At 52.0% G+C, this 18,578-nt stretch overlaps 1 protein-coding gene across 1 annotated transcript in view; it reads left to right on the top strand.

Moving 5' to 3' along the window:
* SCD5 (stearoyl-CoA desaturase 5) overlaps window positions 1-14,060 on the top strand; it is a 127,246-nt gene extending 113,186 nt beyond the window's left edge. Inside the window, exons 4-5 of the mRNA XM_004614352.2 lie at window positions 11,154-11,386; window positions 12,520-14,060. Of these exons, the coding sequence (XP_004614409.1) occupies window positions 11,154-11,386; window positions 12,520-12,710 (424 nt within the window). The 3' untranslated portion in view covers window positions 12,711-14,060. The remainder of the gene's footprint in view (window positions 1-11,153; window positions 11,387-12,519) is intronic.
* Window positions 14,061-18,578: the final 4,518 nt, after the last annotated feature.

Here is an 18,578-nt window from a genome sequence, read left to right as displayed (position 1 = left end):
ATTTTCTTCTCTGGGAATGCAGATTGTGAAGTCACACGAGAAAAGCGTTGTCAAGACTAATTGAGGGTCAAGGCTGAGTGTAGGATGCCGGGCATCCAGAGATACTTGAAAGGCAGCCATCACAACGGACTGCGCTCACACAAAGACACGACCGCAGCAAGAGGCGCGGGGCAGGCAAGCAGCCAAGCCCGTTTCAATGGAAAGCGTTCAAAGCATCTGGAAGATCTTTCTGAAAAACTGCAAAGAGCGGCTTCATAAATGGGTTTCCCGCTTGAGATCCGCATCCAGACGCAGGGCAATTTCCACCTCCTGATGGGTGGAGGCAGGCCGGAGGGGACGGGAGGATAGAGAGAGCTTGTTCCATCCATTTGCAGATTGCTGGGGCGTCTCGTCTGCCCTCTAAATAAATGTTTACTAAGCATCTAGCTGATTTTGCCTGGATCCCGAGGAAATGCACGCATTGTCAAGAAAATGAATTTCTGCTCCGGCTTCCTGTGCACTCACAAGCCCTAACTTGTTTAATCAAGATGCTCGTGGCAGACCATCACTCATCGTTACGGCACGTTTAGGGGGCTGGGATTCCTCTCTCGCTGATTGTGGGGTTCGCTTCTGTTCCCGTTTCCCCGGGCTGCCCCCTGGGCAGTGCTCCGGCCATTTCCCCTTGCTTCAGGCTCTAATAGATTCCATTCTTGAGATCTCAACACGCCAGCAGCCCTGGCAGTACTGGACGACGGGGCTTAGGGTTGGTCCAGCACCGGGGAGTGCTTGCAGGCAGAGAAGAGCAATTTCTTTTTCATCTAACAGAAATGAGCGTTTGAAGATGCTTATCACATCCAGCCGGGACAGGGGCGGGGGAAAGAAATCCCAGTCCTCCACTGAACATGTTCTCGGTCTCCAGACTCTGCTTAGTGTTCCAGTTCTCTCTCTCCCTCTCTCTCTTCCCCTCCCCTCGCCTCTCCCTCTCTCTCTCTCTCTCTCTCTCTCTCTCCCTCCCTCCCTCTTTTCCCTCCCTCTCTCCCTCGCCCTCTCTCCCTCCCTACAACCCCTCTCTCAAGTAGGGTCTTGGTCTCCAGACTCTGTTAATGTTATAGTTTTCTCTCTCTCTCTCTCTCCCTCCCTCCCTCCGTCCCTCCCCCCCTCTCTCTTTCTCTCCCAAGTCTTTGTCTCCAGGCTCTGTTAATGTTCCAGTTCTCTCTCTCCCTCCCTCCCTCCCTCTCTCTCTCTCCTTCCCCCTCTCTCTCCCTCCCTCCCTTCCTCCCTCCCTCCCTCCCTCCCTCCCTCTGGCCCTTCCTCTCTCCCTCCCTCCTTTCATCTCTCTCTCCCTTCCTCTCTCCCTTTCTCCCTCCCTCCCTCTCCCTCTCCTCCCCCCTCTCTATTTTTGGGGCCACACCCAGTCATACTCAGGGCTTACTCCTGGCTCTGTGCTCGGAGATCACTCCTGGCTGGTTCAGCAGACCAGGTGGGGTGCCAGGGATTTGAACCCTGCTTGGGTGTGTGCAAGATAAATGTCCTACTTGTACTGTCTCTCCAGGATCCTGCTCTAGTTCTCTTGATTGTAATCCATTTAGTTGGGATGGGGATGTATCTTTTATAGCATTTGAGAAGTTGAAAGGTTGGGGCCTATATATGTGTGTATAGACATATATATGTAAATATATATTTCGTATAGAAATGAAATGAATATGCAAATATTAATGTCCCCTAGTCTGAGCTCACTGGGACCTTTGATGGTATGTTTTTTGTGTGAAAAAGGATGCCTTATCTTGAGCCAGGTACTAGGAAACATTTTCCTGACTGATCCTGGAATTGTGAAGTGGTGGGAGAGGAGAGGATTTGCTCTCACATCAGTTGTGAGCTGGCCCTTACTTTCAGAGCCAGAAGGAAAGTGCAATGGTCAGGGCTCTTGCATTGCACGCAGCTGACCTGAGATCAATCTCCAGCACCATAAAGGATTTCCCAAGCACTGCCAGGAGTGATTCCTGAGCACAGAGTCACGAGTAAGCCCTGAGTGCTACCAGATACCACCCCCCAACGTATCCTCCCAACGTATCTAGGGTAGAGAAATAGTCACTGTCACTGCCACTGTCATCCCATTGCTCATCGATTTGCTCAAGCGGGCACCAGTAACGTCGCCATTGTGAGACTTGTTACTGTTTTTGGCATATCGAATACACCAGGAGGAGCTTGCCAGGCTCTGCCGTGCGGGCGGGATAGTCTCGATAGCTTGCCAGGCTTTCTGAGAGGGGCGGAGGAATTGAACCCGGGTCGGCCATGTGCAAGGCAAATGCCCTACCTGCTGTGCTATGCTCCAGCCCCAGAGAAATAGTCCAGGTGTTAAAATGCTTGCCTTGTGTGCAGCCGGCCCCATTTCGATTCCTGGAACCACGTGGCCCCTGGAGCACTTCTGGAAGTGAACCAGACTCCAGAGCTGGGTGGATCCAAACCCTTTCACAATAAAATAAAATAAAATAAAAAACAAAATAAAATAAAATAAAATAGGGTCAAGAGAGATAGCATAATGGGTAAGGCGCTTTCTTGCACTTAATCCGTGGCACCTCATAAATTCCGCTGAGCCCCTCCAGGACTGATCCCTGAGCACAGAGTCAAGAGTCAGCCCCAAGCACGGCCAGGGTGCTTTGGCCTAAAACCCAAAATAATAAAATTCATAACAAATATTAACAATACATCTTCTCCTTCCTCTCCCCCTTCCCTCCAGCCCTAGCAGCTCTTTCCTGCTTCCTTTGGTTTTGCTTGTTCTGGGTACCTCAGTTAAGTGGAATTATACTACACTGCCCATCTTGGTTTTGCTTATTTCCCTTATCATAATTTTTTCAAGATCCATCTCTGTTATGGCATGCATCAAAATGACTTCTCTTTTTAATGGCCAAATAATATTCTTGTGTGTCTATACAACTTTTTCTGTATCTCGTGGTCCGGTTATTCTTTTTACATTGTAGCTATTAGGAGTGCTGCTTCTACGAGCCTCTCTGTACAAATACTATTCAGGTCTCTCTTTCAGTTCTTTTGAATATATTACCAGGAGTGGAATGTCTGGGTCATATGATAATTTTGTATTAAATCTCCTGAGAAACTGTCAAAACTGTTTTCTACAGCAGCTGCACCATTTTATATTCCCATCAGTGGTACAGAGGGTTCCAATTTCTCTGCATCATTATCCACACGTGTTATTTCCGTCTTTAAAAATCGATAGAGGATCAGAGACAGTGCGGAGTCAGGAGTGCTTGCCTGTGTTCATGGTCCAGGGTTTGAACCATACGCATCCACTCCCTGGTCGTGCTTGGTGATGCCCTGGTGGGCCTGGGGCCCAAGATACACCGCATCACCACCCCGATCACTGAACTCAGGCATTCAACTGACCACTCCACAAGCCAGGCCAAGTATTGCCAAGAGGGGCGCCATGACCCCCTGGGAAATGTTTGGGAACCTTTAGACTGGCGGGGCCAGGTAGTATAGCAGTTAGGGCATCTCATTGCACACAGCCAACCAGGGTTCAATCCCCAGTATCCCACATGGTCCCCCAAACTTTGCCAGGAATAATTCCTGAACACAGAGCCAGGAATAAGCCCTGAGCATCTGTGGATGTTTTGGCTCCAAAACAACACAGACACACACACACAGACACAGACACACACAGACACACACACACACACACACACACACAGAGCAGACTGGAAATACTAATTCAATTCAATTAGTCAATTTAGTATTATTTAGTAGAGTTTATAGCATCACTCATTTAAAAAGTTTATTTTAGGGGCTGGAGCAATAGCACAGTGGGTAGGGTGTTTGCTTTGCACGCAGCCGACCTGGGTTCAATTCCCAGCATCCCATATGGTCCTCTGAGCACCGCCAGGGGTGATTCCTGGGTGCAGAGCCAGGAGTAATCCCTGTACATTGCCAGGTGTGACCCTCCCAAAAAAGCCGTTTATTTTATTAGGTATTATAAATTTATTTTGTATTTGATATGCCAAAAATAGTAACAACAAGTCTCACAATGGAGACCTACTGGTGCTCGTTTGAGCAGATTGATGAGCAGCGGGATGACAGTGATTAGGTTACCGTGGTTGGCCTAGCTATTCTCAGCTAAGTTTCAGGCATACGCTGTCCCAACACCAGTCTCAACACCAGTCACCTTCCCTCCCCCAGTGTCCTCGGGTTCCCTCCCACCCCGAGTCTGCCTCCTTGACAGGCACATTTTAAAATTGCCTGTAGTAGTCTGGATTTCGTGCTTACAGTATTGTGGGCTCTGGGATTGACACGCATACACCCCATCTGCCTCTCCCAATGTGCTTAAGGTCCCTCACGCGTACCCCTGTTACCTCCCATCCCTCTCCTCTTATCCCCCTCTCAGTTTCTTCCCTTCCCGGTCCTCCTCCTTACTAGCATCATTCATTTTCAAATATCCCTCCCGCCCCCAATTGATGCGAATGTAGAAACCACTGATCTGGCAGATGAGACTTCAACAAAGCCAGCAAGTACCAATACTGAGAGCTGAGAATGTGTGTGTTGTAGGAGTGGGAGATGGGGCTCCTTGTCGGCTTCAGGTGGGTCCTCGGGATCTCCTAAGAGGAAGTGATAGGTAGACGGATACTTGAGGTGTCAAGCCAGCCAGGCTGGGGAAGAGACACACAAAAGGCACAGGGGCTGGGGGCCGGAGGGGAAGTATAGCAGGTAGGGTGTTTCTTTGCCTTGCATGTGGCCAACTTGGGTTACACCCCCGGCACCCCGTGCGGTTTTCCAAGCCCACCAGGAGTGATCCCTGAGCACTGCTGGGTGTGGCCTGAAAACCGCAAGCAAACAAATACAGCAACAAAAGCCTAGGGGACGAGACATGAGTGTCCCAGGCATAGAAGTTCAGTCCAGTGAGTGTGGCCAAAATAGCCACTTCTAACCTTGCAGGGTAGAGAGTCTCTTGCCCGCACGCCTGGCTGTCTTCCCCGGGGCCCCTCAGAGGGGACGGGCTCCAGCTTCCCTCCTCACCCCAAGCAGAGCTCCCGGCAGCCAAAGACCACCGGAACCTAGCCACAGCCATGCTCAAGGCCCCTCTCCACACGTTCGGACAAGCCTCGTGCACGAAGATTCTGGCAGAGGAACCCAGGTGTGTGTAATCCCATCAACAGCCAACATCCAGAGACTTAAAGCAAGCTCCCAGAAGGCGCGCCGCCACTTTGCCCACTTCGCGGCCGCAGGATATCTTGTAGCCTACTTCTCCCTCTGGGAGAAACTAGCAAGCTACTGAGAGTTTCCTGCCCACATGGGACAGCCTTGCAAGCTTCCCATGGTGTATTCATATGCTAAAGCCAGTAACAAGCTGGATCTCATTCCCCTGACCCTGAAAGAGCCCCCAGTGCAACATCGACATCGTTGGGAGGACTGAGTCGAGAGAGACTTCTAAGATCTCAGGGATAGGACGAATGGAGAGGTTACTGAGCCCGCTCGAGAAATCAATGCTCAACGGGATTTCGTGATTCGTGATTCGTGAACCTTGCAGGGCAGTCAAATAACGCAGTTCTTAGGGTCCAGCTGTCGCCCGCCCTCGTCACACTCTTCAGACTCCGTGGACAGTTTTCCTCTTCTCCTCAGCCGGGTCCCGATGGGCTGAGTGAGCTCCAGCTAAGGTTTCTTCTTAGCAGAAGCAGAGAGCTGGGTTTCAGGATGCAGCTTGAAGTCTCCCGTGCTCCGCCCCACCCAGGGTGGGCTGCACAGAATCCCGTGAGATCCGTGGGCCTCGGAAAAGGCCCTGCAAAACTGGGTCATCAAAAACAGTCTCGTCGAATGAGAAAATGTGTGTGGGTGAGTGGGAACAAGCTTAGGAGTTCCCCATTTCTCTTCCTGTCCTGCGCCTCTCCAGGGGCCTCTAAATCTCAGCCCTGGACCTTGAGCCTGTTTGACGGCACCAACTAGAAGGCAGAGTGGCAGCTCCCACTCGACATACCTCAGGCCCTGCCCCTGGGACCCGGCTCTCACCCTGCCTCAGTGAGCGTCATCGCCATCCATCGCCTTCCCTGCCACCTCCGCAACATCTAGTCTCCACACAAGCCCTGGCCCTCTCCTCTCCCAGGGCCTCCAGAATTGGGGCTTTCACTGGCCCAAGGGAACGTCCCCTCTTGCTTAGGTTAATGCAGCTCCCTCCTAAGTGCTCTCCTGGCTTCTGCCCCCTCCACCCTCACTCTGCAGGCCCTTCTCCACACCACACGCAGAGTAACCCTGTTAGCGTGTTGGTCAGATCACTCTACTCTGCGCCAACTTGTCCACAGCTCTGTCTAACTCAGAGTAGAGGTTGGGCCCCAAGGAAGACCAACCGTGACTCAGTGTACCATCATTTCCTCACCTCTACCACGTGTCCTGCTGCAGACTTACTCTCCTGATCTTCTTTACTCTTTCCAAATCATTAATAATTTGAATATTTGATCTAGCACCTCAGTAGTGTACAAAGAGTGTTGCACCTTGTCTCATGAGATAACGAAAGTAACACGACGACTTTCATAACTCCTAGATGAGCCCCATCACCATATCTTCTCCCTCCATAACCCTCCATAATTCCGACCCCAGAATATTCTTGCCCTTTTCTGTTGGGAAGATGTAGTGAATTTAGACAAGTTCCGTGCTGTCGTGTCAATTTAGACAAGTTCCGTAGCAGAATGCACTTGAAATTGAGTAGCAGAACATAAACGCATCTGACCTTGATCATCAGATAGAATTCCTTCTCTGTGTCAACTGTGGACCTTTGAATGGGAAACACTCTACTGCACCTCATAAAAAATGAAGAAAATGCGAAGGGTGAATAGTTTGAGATTGTTTCTCTGGCTCCCCCAAAAGAAGTGGTGGATTTGGTACAACGTCAGAGAGGAAGAAGAGCCTCCAGAGGTAGAAGCTAGAGAGGCCTGACCCACACGTGCTCTCACCTCCATTGCAGGAAGTCATCCCCACGTGTCCCCAGACTTTATCACTTTACAAGATGTGTCACGCGCATTTTCAAGGGAAAATAAACGGAGTCTGCATTTATGAAGAGGTGCTCGTCATCACTGATGATCAGGGTGGTGTCAATCTAAGTGACAATGCCGTATCGTCTCAGACCAGTGAGAAGGAGCTATATCAAAAAGCTCAGAGGCAGCGAGGGCTGTCAGGGACACAGTGAGAAAGGAATCTCCCTCACCGTTGGTGAGGATATCCTGTGGTTCAGCCTTATGAAGAACCGTATGACCCAGTCATTCTCTTTGGCAGCTATTCCAAGAACATAAAAAACGTTAATCCAAAAGATATTTGCACAGCTCTGTTCACCGCAGTGCTATTTACAGTGGCCAAGATCCAGGAACAACCCAAGTACCGAAGGACAGATGAGTGGATAATGAAACTGTGGCATGCAGACGCCATAGAATACTACTCGGTTGTAAGGAAAGAGGAAATCTTGCCTTTTGCTACAACTTGGATGGAAATAGAGGGTGTTGTTTTAAGCGAATAAATCAGAGGAAGAAGAACCAATGCCAGATGATCTCACTCTCGTGGTATATAAAGAAACAAAGAAAGGGAGTGGCCAGTGAAAACAACCCCTGGACGTTGATAACAGAACTGAGGTGACCAAGGCGGGTGCAGGGAGTGAGGGAGGACTGGGGAAGAAGGGACAGGCTAGAAGAGACATAAAGACATGACTTCTGGTGGTCGTACACACACACAAACATGAGCACTAACTAGTATGTAAGCCACGTTATCCCCATAATAATAGCACAAAACAACAACAAAACATAAAACAGAAGTGAATTCTGGAATCTGAGAGAGAGAAAAGGTATTTGGAAAATTCTGTTTCCCTTTTTCTTTTTTTAAATTCTGGTCAGAGTGACAGCCTCATCTGGTTTCTTAAAAAAAAAATGTTTTTTTCATTGGATTACGATTGGTTTACACAATAACGAAGTTTCAAGAGTTTAGCTTCACACCTCTGTGTCACCAAAGGGACAGGAACTGGGAAGGAGGAAGTAAAAGTAAGTGAGTAAATAAACAAACGAAGACAAACCTCTCTCGGCCAGTCCTTTGCAGAAGGGGCCTGGGCTGCCCTGGAGAGATTTGCTGTGTCCAGTTGAAAATGTTGGGAAGAACTTTTCCCTCTTGTCAGCATTGTAGGACATCATTGGTTTGTCCTTTCTCCCTTGCTATAAAGACTTCAGATTTATCTGGTAACAATCTCTAAACAATTCTAGACTACATTGGTATGTCCTGCTCCCCTTGCCACTAGGAGTTTAGGTATATCAGTCACACCCATCAAAGTGCTCCCGAGTCACTTCCATTCCTTTGTTTATCTGTAACCACTTCTACCAGTGTATCAGCTCTTCCCCTAATCAGACTCTGTTAATTTGTAAGGTCAGACCTTGCTAGGACAGTGAACTTTTATTGTAAGTTAATATTGCCTTGCTCCTCTCCTCATGTCCTTTGAATAGTTTACTTTAAAACAATGTCCTTTTTGTACGGACAAAGAAAGACAGTTGTTAATATGCTTTGGTAACATGGGATTTAATTGGCTTTGAATATTATTCACTCCCGGGCATCTGCTTTCTCGACTTAAGCCTCAGCTGCCCTTACTTCCTAGCACCCCAAAAGCAGGGTCCCGACGAGAGACGGGACGGACCCAGGGCAAGCGGTGAGTTATGTGCTACCCTGGCATTGAGATGGGCCTGGCCAAAGTGCCTAATGCCTAACTATAAGTTAAGAGCTTGATCATGGACATGTCATGTCATGATCCAAAAGCAATGACGAGACTAGGACCCTGCTAGGGATAGGAAAGACTAATCTGGCCTGAGCACTGTAGTCTGAGATCGAGATGACCCCAGGAGAGCAATTCTATAAGCTTAATGCATCTCTTGCTATGTCCATACAAAATGATTAATATTATGAATGCTTATATGTTAGTTGAACAAGGAGAGGAGAAACACATCCATGGGATTCCGCTCTTGGGTGGGTGTCCTGCTAAAAGAGAATCTGTCCTAGTAGAAGCATCCCCTGAGGGAGAGAACTTTACCCTTATTGATGGTGACCACACCTATGTGTAAGCCCCAAGCCCTCATGCTTGGGGATTTAACTAGGCTGTGAGAGTGGGCTGGGGGTCAGTCCCAGAGCCAGTCCCAGAGCCAGATCTGGAGAAGCTAGATTGAGATCCAGATCCAGAAGAGAAGGCGAATGAAGTAGCCTGGGGGCGGGGGGGGAGAGAAGCAGGAGGAGACTCAGAGGAGAATGGAGATGGGAATGGAATAAACTGAAACTGAGACCAACCAGCTTGGCTCCGTCCCTTCCTTTGCCTGCCTCAACATTGCCATCAACCTCCCTGGGGTGGGGGAAGTGGCTGGAGACTACCGAATGCGGACCGCGGGAGAGACAGCGCCGCTGCCCTGTGCCCAGTGCCCATGGTGTGGTGCTCCTCGTGGCCCTCTCTTTTCTTTTTTGTGTTTTTACACAAGCATCAAGATCTAGCTCACCGCAGTGACACTCAGACTTGCTGTGACCCTTAAAAATGTCCCTTTCTAAGGCCAGAGTGATCGTACAGGGGTTAGGGCATTTCCCTTGCCCACAGCCAACCTAGGATCTATTTCTAGCACCCATATGCCCCCCCCCCATCCATCAGCAGTGGCCCCTGAGCACAGAACCAGGAGTGATCCAAAACCAAAAACAAGAACAACAACAACAACAACTACAACAACGAAAATGTCTTCTTTTTAGGCCAGAGACATAATACAGCAGGCAGGACATTTGCCTTGCTGTGGTTGATCCAGGTTTAGTCCCGACACTACAGATTGTCCTGTAAGGACCACCAGGAGTGATCCTTGATCATTTCTAGGTGTGACTCCAAGACAAAAAATATATATGTATATGTGTGTGTGTGTGTGTGTGTGTGTGTGTGTGTTTTATTTTATTCACTCTATTGAGCCGTCAAAGAGGAGTCCCAGTGGAACGCAGGAAGAGTAATGAGAGAATAGACCTATATTTAGATCTGCTAAAGCTTTGTTGGGCTGAGGGCAGTGAGTTAGAAAGAGAGGAAACTTTTGAGGAAGAGGAAATCTGGTGGGTAGGGTAGTGCTGAGGGCTGACAGCCTTTTCCTCCTCCACCTTGGGAAGTCACATCCGTACTCTCGCTCCTTAGGGACCCACCCGTCCTGGGGAGAGCAACTTCCTGATGCCTTCTAGAAGTTTGATCAACCAAGGCCAGGTGGGGAGGGAAGGAAATAGCTCTGAACAGACAGCTGCAGACCCTCGCGTCTGTTCCTGCCTCAAACCGGAGGCAGTGATTTACTTGACCAAAGGCCAGGACAGCAAGGACAATGTCCAGTTTCTTTCGTGGTATTTGATGGCCTGGTACGGAGTAAGTGCTCAATAAATGTTGGCCAAACTCGGTGGGCCAGGAGTCAAACCACTGATAATTCCCTTTGAATGGTTCACCCTTATGCGGCCGTGCCCATTTTTATACTTACTGTTTATGGTTTATGTTGGCTTGATATGCAGACTTAGCAGGGAGGATTCTTTCGCCCAAGCTGACTTAAGACAAAAACATGAAAAATCATGCAAAAAGATTGAGAATCTCTTGAAATTATGTCAGGATTCCTCACTACTAGGGTGATTGAGGGAAGAAACTGTGAGCTGTCTGGCTGTTTTGTTTGGGGGGGGCTGCAACCCGTGGTGTTCAGGGCGTATTCCTGGCAGTGCTCCGGGGGCCAGGTGCAGTGTTGGGGGTTGGGCCGAAGTGAGGTCGGCCACCTGGAAGGCCAGTGCTCCAACCTCTGCACTGCCTCTCGGCCTCACGAGGGGCTGTTTGAAACGGATGCAATTAATTGCAATACCAATGAATACGTTAGACAAATGTAAAAGCACACCCGGGATTCACGGGGAGCTGAGCCTCACGGCACTGTGCTGCTCATCTTGTGTTGAAATGTCTCTGGACGGCAGGCGTTACCGCTTCCTAGGATGCTTGTTTTCAAGCGTGTGTTTCCTGCCCCGCCCTGGGTTTTCTGTGGGTCAGGGTGCCGTGGAACGGAGTCGTCCTCACACAGAAGGGCTGGCAGTGCCCACTCCAGCCCCTCCTTGGCCTGCAGTTTGCACGACCTGTCCCCGCTGTCACCGGCACTGCCCACTGACGGCGGCGTCTCGCCCTGCAGGTACTACAAGGTCACCGTGCTGCTCATGTGCTTCGTGGTCCCCACGCTGGTGCCCTGGTGCGTCTGGGGAGAGAGTCTGTGGAACTCCTACTTCCTGGCCTCCATCCTCCGCTACACCATCTCCCTCAATGTCACCTGGCTGGTCAACAGCGCCGCCCACATGTACGGAAACCGGCCCTATGACAAGCACATCAGCCCGCGGCAGAACCCACTGGTCACCCTGGGTGCTATCGGTGAGTAGGCGAGGGGGGACCCGAGGGAGTGGCTGCCCGCATCCTCTCGCATTGAGAAAACGGTTTGTGGAGCCCGAGAGAGAGCGGGCAGCGTGGACTGCGGGCATCAGCCTTAGGCTCCTGGATAGCCCCTAAGTCTCTCTGCTTTAGTTCTTTGTTTCTTTGGGGTCCACACCTGGTGGGATTCAGGGCTTACCCCTATCTCTGTGCTTGGGGGTCACTCCTGGTAGGACTTGGGGGAACTTGCGAGGTGCCCAGGAAGTGAATAGGGGCTGGCCGCATGCACAGTGTCTTTTTTTTTTTTTTTTGCTTTTTGGGTCACACCCGGCGATGCACAGGGGTTACTCCTGGCTCTGCACTCAGGAATTACCCCTGGCGGTGCTCAGGGGACCATATGGGATGCTGGGAATTGAACCCGGGTTGGCCGGTGTGCAAGGCAAGCGCCCTCCCCGCTGTGCTATTGCTCCGGCCCCCACAGTCAGTGTCTTAACTCTTGTTCTAGCTCTCTGGGTCCTGGTTCCTGGGCGATGTTCTCACTACAGCCTTGTGGTCTGAGGCAAGTCCCTTGTCCCTCCAGGACGTTTTGATTCTTTTGCTGAAACATGGTGATTCCTAAAGACTGAGCACTGGGGCCGAGAGCTCGCTCGATGGATTGAGCGTCTGGTTTGCATGAGGGTGGCACGGCTCCCATCCGTGGCACCACGTGGTCCCCGACCATCACCAGAAGCCACCCCCCCCCCCCAGGTCTCTCCTTCCCACAGAGCCTAGCACCGCTCTGGCATTCGCCGACTCCGAGGGCCTGGGCAGGAGAGATGGCTCGACACACGAAGAGCACGCTGGGCACGCGGGAGGCCTGGGTTCCGCCCTCAGCACCGCATGGTCTCCCAAGCACAGCAAGCAGTGACCCCCGAGCACAGGGCCAGGAGTATGCGCAGGTGCCACACGACCAGTGGGTGTGTGGCACCTGCGCATGCACGTGCGCTCACACACACACACACACACACACACACACAGATAGAACTAGGAGTGAGGTCTGCAGAGGTGAGCACTCCCTGCAGAGAAGCATCGAGTGCTCCCTGCCTGCAGAGGGACCCCCGGATGTGGTGGGTGACTTCGAACCCGCTCTCTTCCAGGCGAAGGCTTCCACAATTACCACCACACCTTCCCCTTCGACTACTCTGCAAGCGAGTTTGGCTTGAATTTCAACCCCACCACCTGGTTCATTGACTTCATGTGCTGGCTGGGGCTGGCCACCGACCGGAAACGGGCCACCAAGGCGATGATCGAGGCCCGGAAGGCCAGGACTGGAGACGGCAGCGCCTGACGGGGACCCCCCACTGGCCGCCTCATCCCCACGGACACCTGGGCTTGTGCTTTTGTTACTCTCGTTCTTTCGTCCACTGGAACGCGCTCAGGGTCAGAGGGTGGGGGAGGGAACAGGATCTCCGAGGTCTGGGGATTTTTGTTTGTCTGTCTCAATCTAATGTATGATCCACTCTCAACGAAAACCACTTCCAAAGTCGGTGTTAACTCTGATTTCACATTAGCCTGTGGACGTGTGAGTATTCAGTCATCGCTGTAGCTATGATTTGTCAACCTCCATTTTCATGTGCTTGTTGTGCGTGAGGTCCACCCCGACAGGATGAAGGAATTGAATATTCTTTCAGTGTCACCCGGGAGGAGAGCACTTGTTTTCTTTTTTATTTTTTTTAACCGAGGAACCCAGCATCATTTCTGAACACAGCATCTGAAGGAGCAGAGAGATAGGGTCGGGACCAAAGCGGAAACCAAGCGGAAACGTCGGAGCATTTCTGTCTCGTAATTATCATGAGCATCTTCTCAGTGTTGCTTTCTGAAGAGGAGTGAGAAGTTTACCAAAGGCGATTATGGGAAACGGCTCTCTTATTTTTTTTTTTTGCCCTGTTTACGGCTTGCTGATGCTCCGCTATCTGCTTCCGCGGGCACCTCTCACTCCTCCACTCATGCCGGTGCCAGCCTGCATGCCCTGCCCGCCCTGTCCACCAGTGACCGTTTAGGTGTTTGATTTGTTCTCTTTGCTATTGTCATTTTAAAGGTGTATAACTCCGATGTGCCAGACATCAAATTAAACTCAAATTAAGCTCTCATTTAAATGTTTAGATACCTAATTTGTATTCTAATTGATCCCAGCCAGTAATGCATGTACTTTAGCTACTTCTGCTAAGTAAGCATATTAATTTTCCACACTAGGCCATCAGATCTTAATAACCGACAGTTATCTAGAAATCCATGTCTACTAATGTGTCACCTGCATGCAGCCTCCATTGATTTTGCAGCAAAATATAAAGTGATCATTATGTAGCTTATGGATTAAAAAAAAAAGAAAAAAAGATTTTTTTATGTGTTAAGTTGCCTTGTAAAGAGCATGTTGAATTAATGGGACAACTTGCCCTTTTTGTTAGATGTTAGAGCGAAAGAAAGGCTTGTCGTGTTGCCATCGGAGCACTTTGAACATAGAGACTTTCAGGAAAGAAGTAGGGTTTAATGTTTCCATTTAAAACTTTTGCAAAAGGAGTGATGCCAGTAGGAAAAATATCATAATGAAATTCTTCATCCCGCAGGTGTTTAACTGTGTTATTTTGCCATTAATAATGTGTAAACTATGAGTGATTTACAATAAATGACTGTGACTTCAGGGGTGTTCTTAAGTGGATGCTTTAAAATGCAGCTGGAAGCATGTTCTCGAGGGTGCCTGACACGATGACGGTCACAGCACTGGTGGCAGCTGACTGTGGCTCACCAGAATTGGGCCGGGCCCTCACTCCCTTCATTGTGCTCGCCGTCCCATGTGGTGTCACCTCGGTGGACGGGGGATCACGAAAACCCTAGCAGCGGTCAAAGGTCTCGGAATGTGCAACAACCAAGAGTAAGTTCAAAAGCAGGGACCAGAGACAGACAGACAGACAGACAGACAGACAGACAGACAGACAGACAGATAGACAGACTGAGACAGAGAAAGACAGAGGACAGAGAGAGAGAGAGACAGACAGAGACAAAGAGAAGGAGGAAGAGACTGAGACAGAGAGAAAGAGAGACAGAGAGACAGAGAGAGGAGAGGATTCAGGCCTTTGCTTTGCACGTGGCCAACCCTGCTTCAATCCCTGGCACCTCATAGGATCCTTTTAACACCTCATATGGTCAGGAGGGGTACCTGGAGCACAGAGACAGGAGTCAGCCCTGAGCACCGCCGAATGTGGCCTGCAAACAAAAGTTAGTCACATTAAAGATCTGAAGTGTTTGGGGCTGGAGCAATAGCACAGCGGGTAGGGCGTTTGCCTTGCACGCGGCCGACCCGGGTTCGATTCCCAGCATCCCATATGGTCCCCTGAGCACCGCCAGGAGTAATTCCTGAGTGCAGAGCCAGGAGTGACCCAAAAAGAAAAAAAAAATCTGAAGTGTTTGGGGCATGCCTGGGCTGGGATGCACTTCTCAGGCGGGCGGGGGTCAGTCTCGAGCAGCACAACCTTAAGAAGCCCTGGGTGGGGAGGAACTGGAGAGTCGTTCCACAGAACTGAGCTGAGCCATGGGTGGTCGCTCCCTGGGGCGCTGGTGAGGGGCTGTGGTGCCGCCTGACGTCTGCATGGAGCCGTCATCAACAGGATCGTCAACCATGGCACCCAATAAAGACGGGAGCGGAGGGCAAAGAGGCAGCCCCACACCCCCTCTCCATCTCCCCTCCCTCAGGCAGACCCCACAGGACAGCCGGGAGTGTTTCCTGCCTGCAGAACCCCCGTTCTCACTCCGTGTCACGCACGCTTCACGGGATCCTCCGAGACGTCCTTCCCCCTTGGGGTGGTCAGAGGTGGGAGAGAGGGAAGCAGCCCTTCCCAGCAGCTTCTCTCAGCGTGGTCTCGGGGCCGCCTTCCGTCCCGCGTGCTGGTTGCTCCGCAGTCACTGGGTCCTGCCATCGGGGAGGATGGACGAAGCCCGCCACAGAGGTGCCCGCCCGCAGCTGCCTGTGGGAGCGCCCGAGAAGGCTGAGGCATGTCACTGCCATGGCCCAGTCAGGGAGGGCTGGCGAGCGCCCCCGAGTGCGTCTCAGCACGGCCCAGAGCGGCCTGTCTGGGAACGGTTATGTTAACCTTGACCCCGAAGAATGCTGAAATCCCTTGCTTGTCCCTCACAGGACAGATCACATTTGGAGTCGCTGCTTGAACTCACAGGAGGACGACGGCGAGGGCCAGCTGGCCCAAACCGACCCCGAGGCGCCCTCCTCCTCAGCCCGGTGCCTCGGTGGGGGCAGAGCCCAGGGATGAGCCAAGGATGAGGTGGGGGGAAGCCTAAGACAGATCCAAATGTATTTGCCCAATCAACCTTTTCCGGAAACAAACAAACAAAAATATTCAGGGCCGCGCCCCCTTTCCCCCGGAAATCTGCCTTCTTTAAGGGAACAACAGAAAGCTCCCCTCATTTATAGAGGTTACACTGCTCTCCCCCAGCCTGTCTTTCCAGAGTGTGTGTGTGTGTGTGTGTGTGTGTGTGTGTGTGTGTGTGGTTGAGTGTTTAGCTGTCAGCACCACCTACTTGGGCAGGGGCTGGTGGACTAGGGCAAAAAGGGCCCTGGAAGGCCTCACACTGGGGAACAGTGGGCCTCAGAAGGCCCTTGAAGCCAGGTGGCCTGGCCCTGGGCATGACGGGACACAGATGTCAAGTTTCTGGTGACAGCCTGTGGCCTCTGCCTCTATTGTATGGCCTGAGGATGAGGTTACCAAAGTCCAAATTCACGATCACAATCACGATCACGAAATCCCGTTGATGGTCCAGTTGCTCGAGCAGTCTCAGTAACCTCTACATTTGTCCTATCCACAGGGTCAGGGGAATGAGACCCAGCTGGTTACTGGCTTTGGCATATGGATACACCATGGGAAGCTTGCGAGGCTGTCCCAAGTGGGCAGGAAGCTCTCAGTAGCTTGCTAGTTTCTCCCAGAGGGAAAGGTACGTTATAAGCTTTGTGGCCGAGAGCTTCTAGGCACTTGCTTTTAAGTCTCTGGATGTTGGCCGTTGATGGGATTACACACACCTGGGTTCTTCTGCCGGTACCTTCATGCATGAGGCTTGTCGAACATGTGGAGAGGGGCCTCGAGCATGGCTGTGGCTAGGTTCCGGTGGTCTTCGACCGCCGGGAGCTCTGCTCAGGGCGGGGAGGGAAGCTGGAGTCCATCCCCTCCCAGGGGCCCTGGGGAAGACAGCCAGGCATGCGGGCAAGAGACTCTCTGTCCAAATTACCGCAGCCAAAAAAAAACCAAAAACTCCACAGCTCCAGGGTCTCCCCCCGCCTCCCCCTGCGAGTCCCCACCCTCTCCAAGGCAGCCCTAGATGGCTGCGTCTCACGGCGGGGTAGCGTCCTGCTGTGGCTTTCCTGGGTCCTGCCAGGCCTGGTCCTGCCTGGAGGTGATGGAAATCCACGGAGTGGGTCCACTCGGCGCGGAAAGGAAGCAGCAACCGCGGTGCCTCGGGGCCTGAGCTGACCCAGCACCAGTGGCAGGCCCGGCCTGGGTCGGCTGTCCGTCTATGAGGCCTGCAGAAACCAGTTTTTCTGTTTATTATGTTTTTTGGGGGGTCCACACCTAGTGGTGCTCACGGCTTGCTCCTGACTTGGCACCCAGGGATGGTGGGGCTTGGTGGACCCCCTGGGTGCTGGGGCTCAAACCCCGGCCGGACACCTGCGAGGCAAGCTGAGCTCCTTACCCGCTGGGCGGTCTCCTGGGCCAGACCCCCCGTCTTTCTTGGTCCCACGCTGTCAGCTGCAAGCGAGGGGAGGAGCCGGGCGCTGTGGAAGCCCCTCCCGCTGGTGCGCTCACGGCTCAGAGGCAGAATCCAGACACGTGCCAAGGTCCCGCGCACCTTGCCCGTGGCCTGGGAGGGGAGGAAATGAACCTGAGTGGTCGAACGTGAGACTAAGAGTCAGGAGGTTCTTGGGTAATAGAAACGCATGTCTGGGCCCGCAACTAGTGCCCGGACTAGGATCAGGCCCGACCCCGGCACCTCAGGGACCCCTGGGCATCAGCTGGGTCCAGCCCTGGAGACACCCGGGTCCTGTCGAGTGGCCTTGGGGGGGTCCCTAGCAGCACAGAGCCTGAGCACTGAACGGTGGTTTCACAGGGAGGGGCCCCAGGCCTCCTGAGCATTGCTTGGGGGCTTCCCCTCCCCCCCACACGCCTTTAACTCATTCCCACATAGAACACAGCAACAACAACAAGGTCGATATCCGCTGCCAGGAAAGGCAATGGGAGGGGAGAGAGTTAAGGAGTCCCAGCCCTGAGGAGGAAGGAGGAAGGAGCTGGGGCTCGGAGCTCTGAGAATTGGACTTTAACTTGACCGAACTCGTGGCCCCAGTTGGGCTGAACGACATCACGGTGTCCTTCACTCACCTGCTGGGTCTCTGTGTGGGTGTGACATCCACGGGCCGGCCGGTCACAGGGCACCGAGCATGTGGTCCCCCCGGGACACTGGCCCAGGGGGAACTGCATGACCCAGACACAACACGGAACTTGAATCAGTCAACACGGAATAGAGGTGAGGAGGGCCAGCCGCCGGTTCCACTACTCACCCATGAGTAGGGTGGGAGAGAGCAGAGAAGCCCCCAACTGGCCCCTCTGACAGGGGGATTCTCTTGCCTTATAGCCTCTATTTAAAAAAATAAAAACAGGGGCTGGAGCGATAGCACAGCGGGTAGGGCGTTTGCCTTGCATGCGGCAGACCCGAATTCGATCCCCAGCATCCCATATGGTCCCTTGAGCAGCGCTAGGGGTAATTCCTGAGTGCATGAGCCAGGAGTAACCCCTGTGCATCGCCGGGTGTGACCCAAAAAGCAAAAAAAAAATAATAATAGTAATAAATAAATAAATAAATAAAAACAGATTTACAAACTTTCGTGATTATGTTAGTCATACAATGGTTGAGTACCCATCCCTCCACCAGTGCCCATTCTCCACCACCAATGTTCCCAGGACCCTTCCCACCACCCCCCTCCATGTTCCCACCCCCCTTCCCCTGGGGCAGGCACATTCCCTTTTACTCTCTCTCCTTTTGGGTGTTACGGTTCGCAATACATGTACTAAATGGCCATCACGTTCGGTCTATAGTCTACTTTCAGCACTTATCTCCCATCCCGAGCGAGCCCTCCAAGCACCCTTTACTTGGTGGTCCCTTC

The sequence above is a fragment of the Sorex araneus genome, chromosome 5 (genome assembly GCF_027595985.1).
Source record: "Sorex araneus isolate mSorAra2 chromosome 5, mSorAra2.pri, whole genome shotgun sequence".
NCBI lineage: Eukaryota > Metazoa > Chordata > Mammalia > Eulipotyphla > Soricidae > Sorex > Sorex araneus.
Note: the sequence above shows the minus strand (reverse complement) of the source record. Positions and strands in the feature narration are given on the sequence as shown.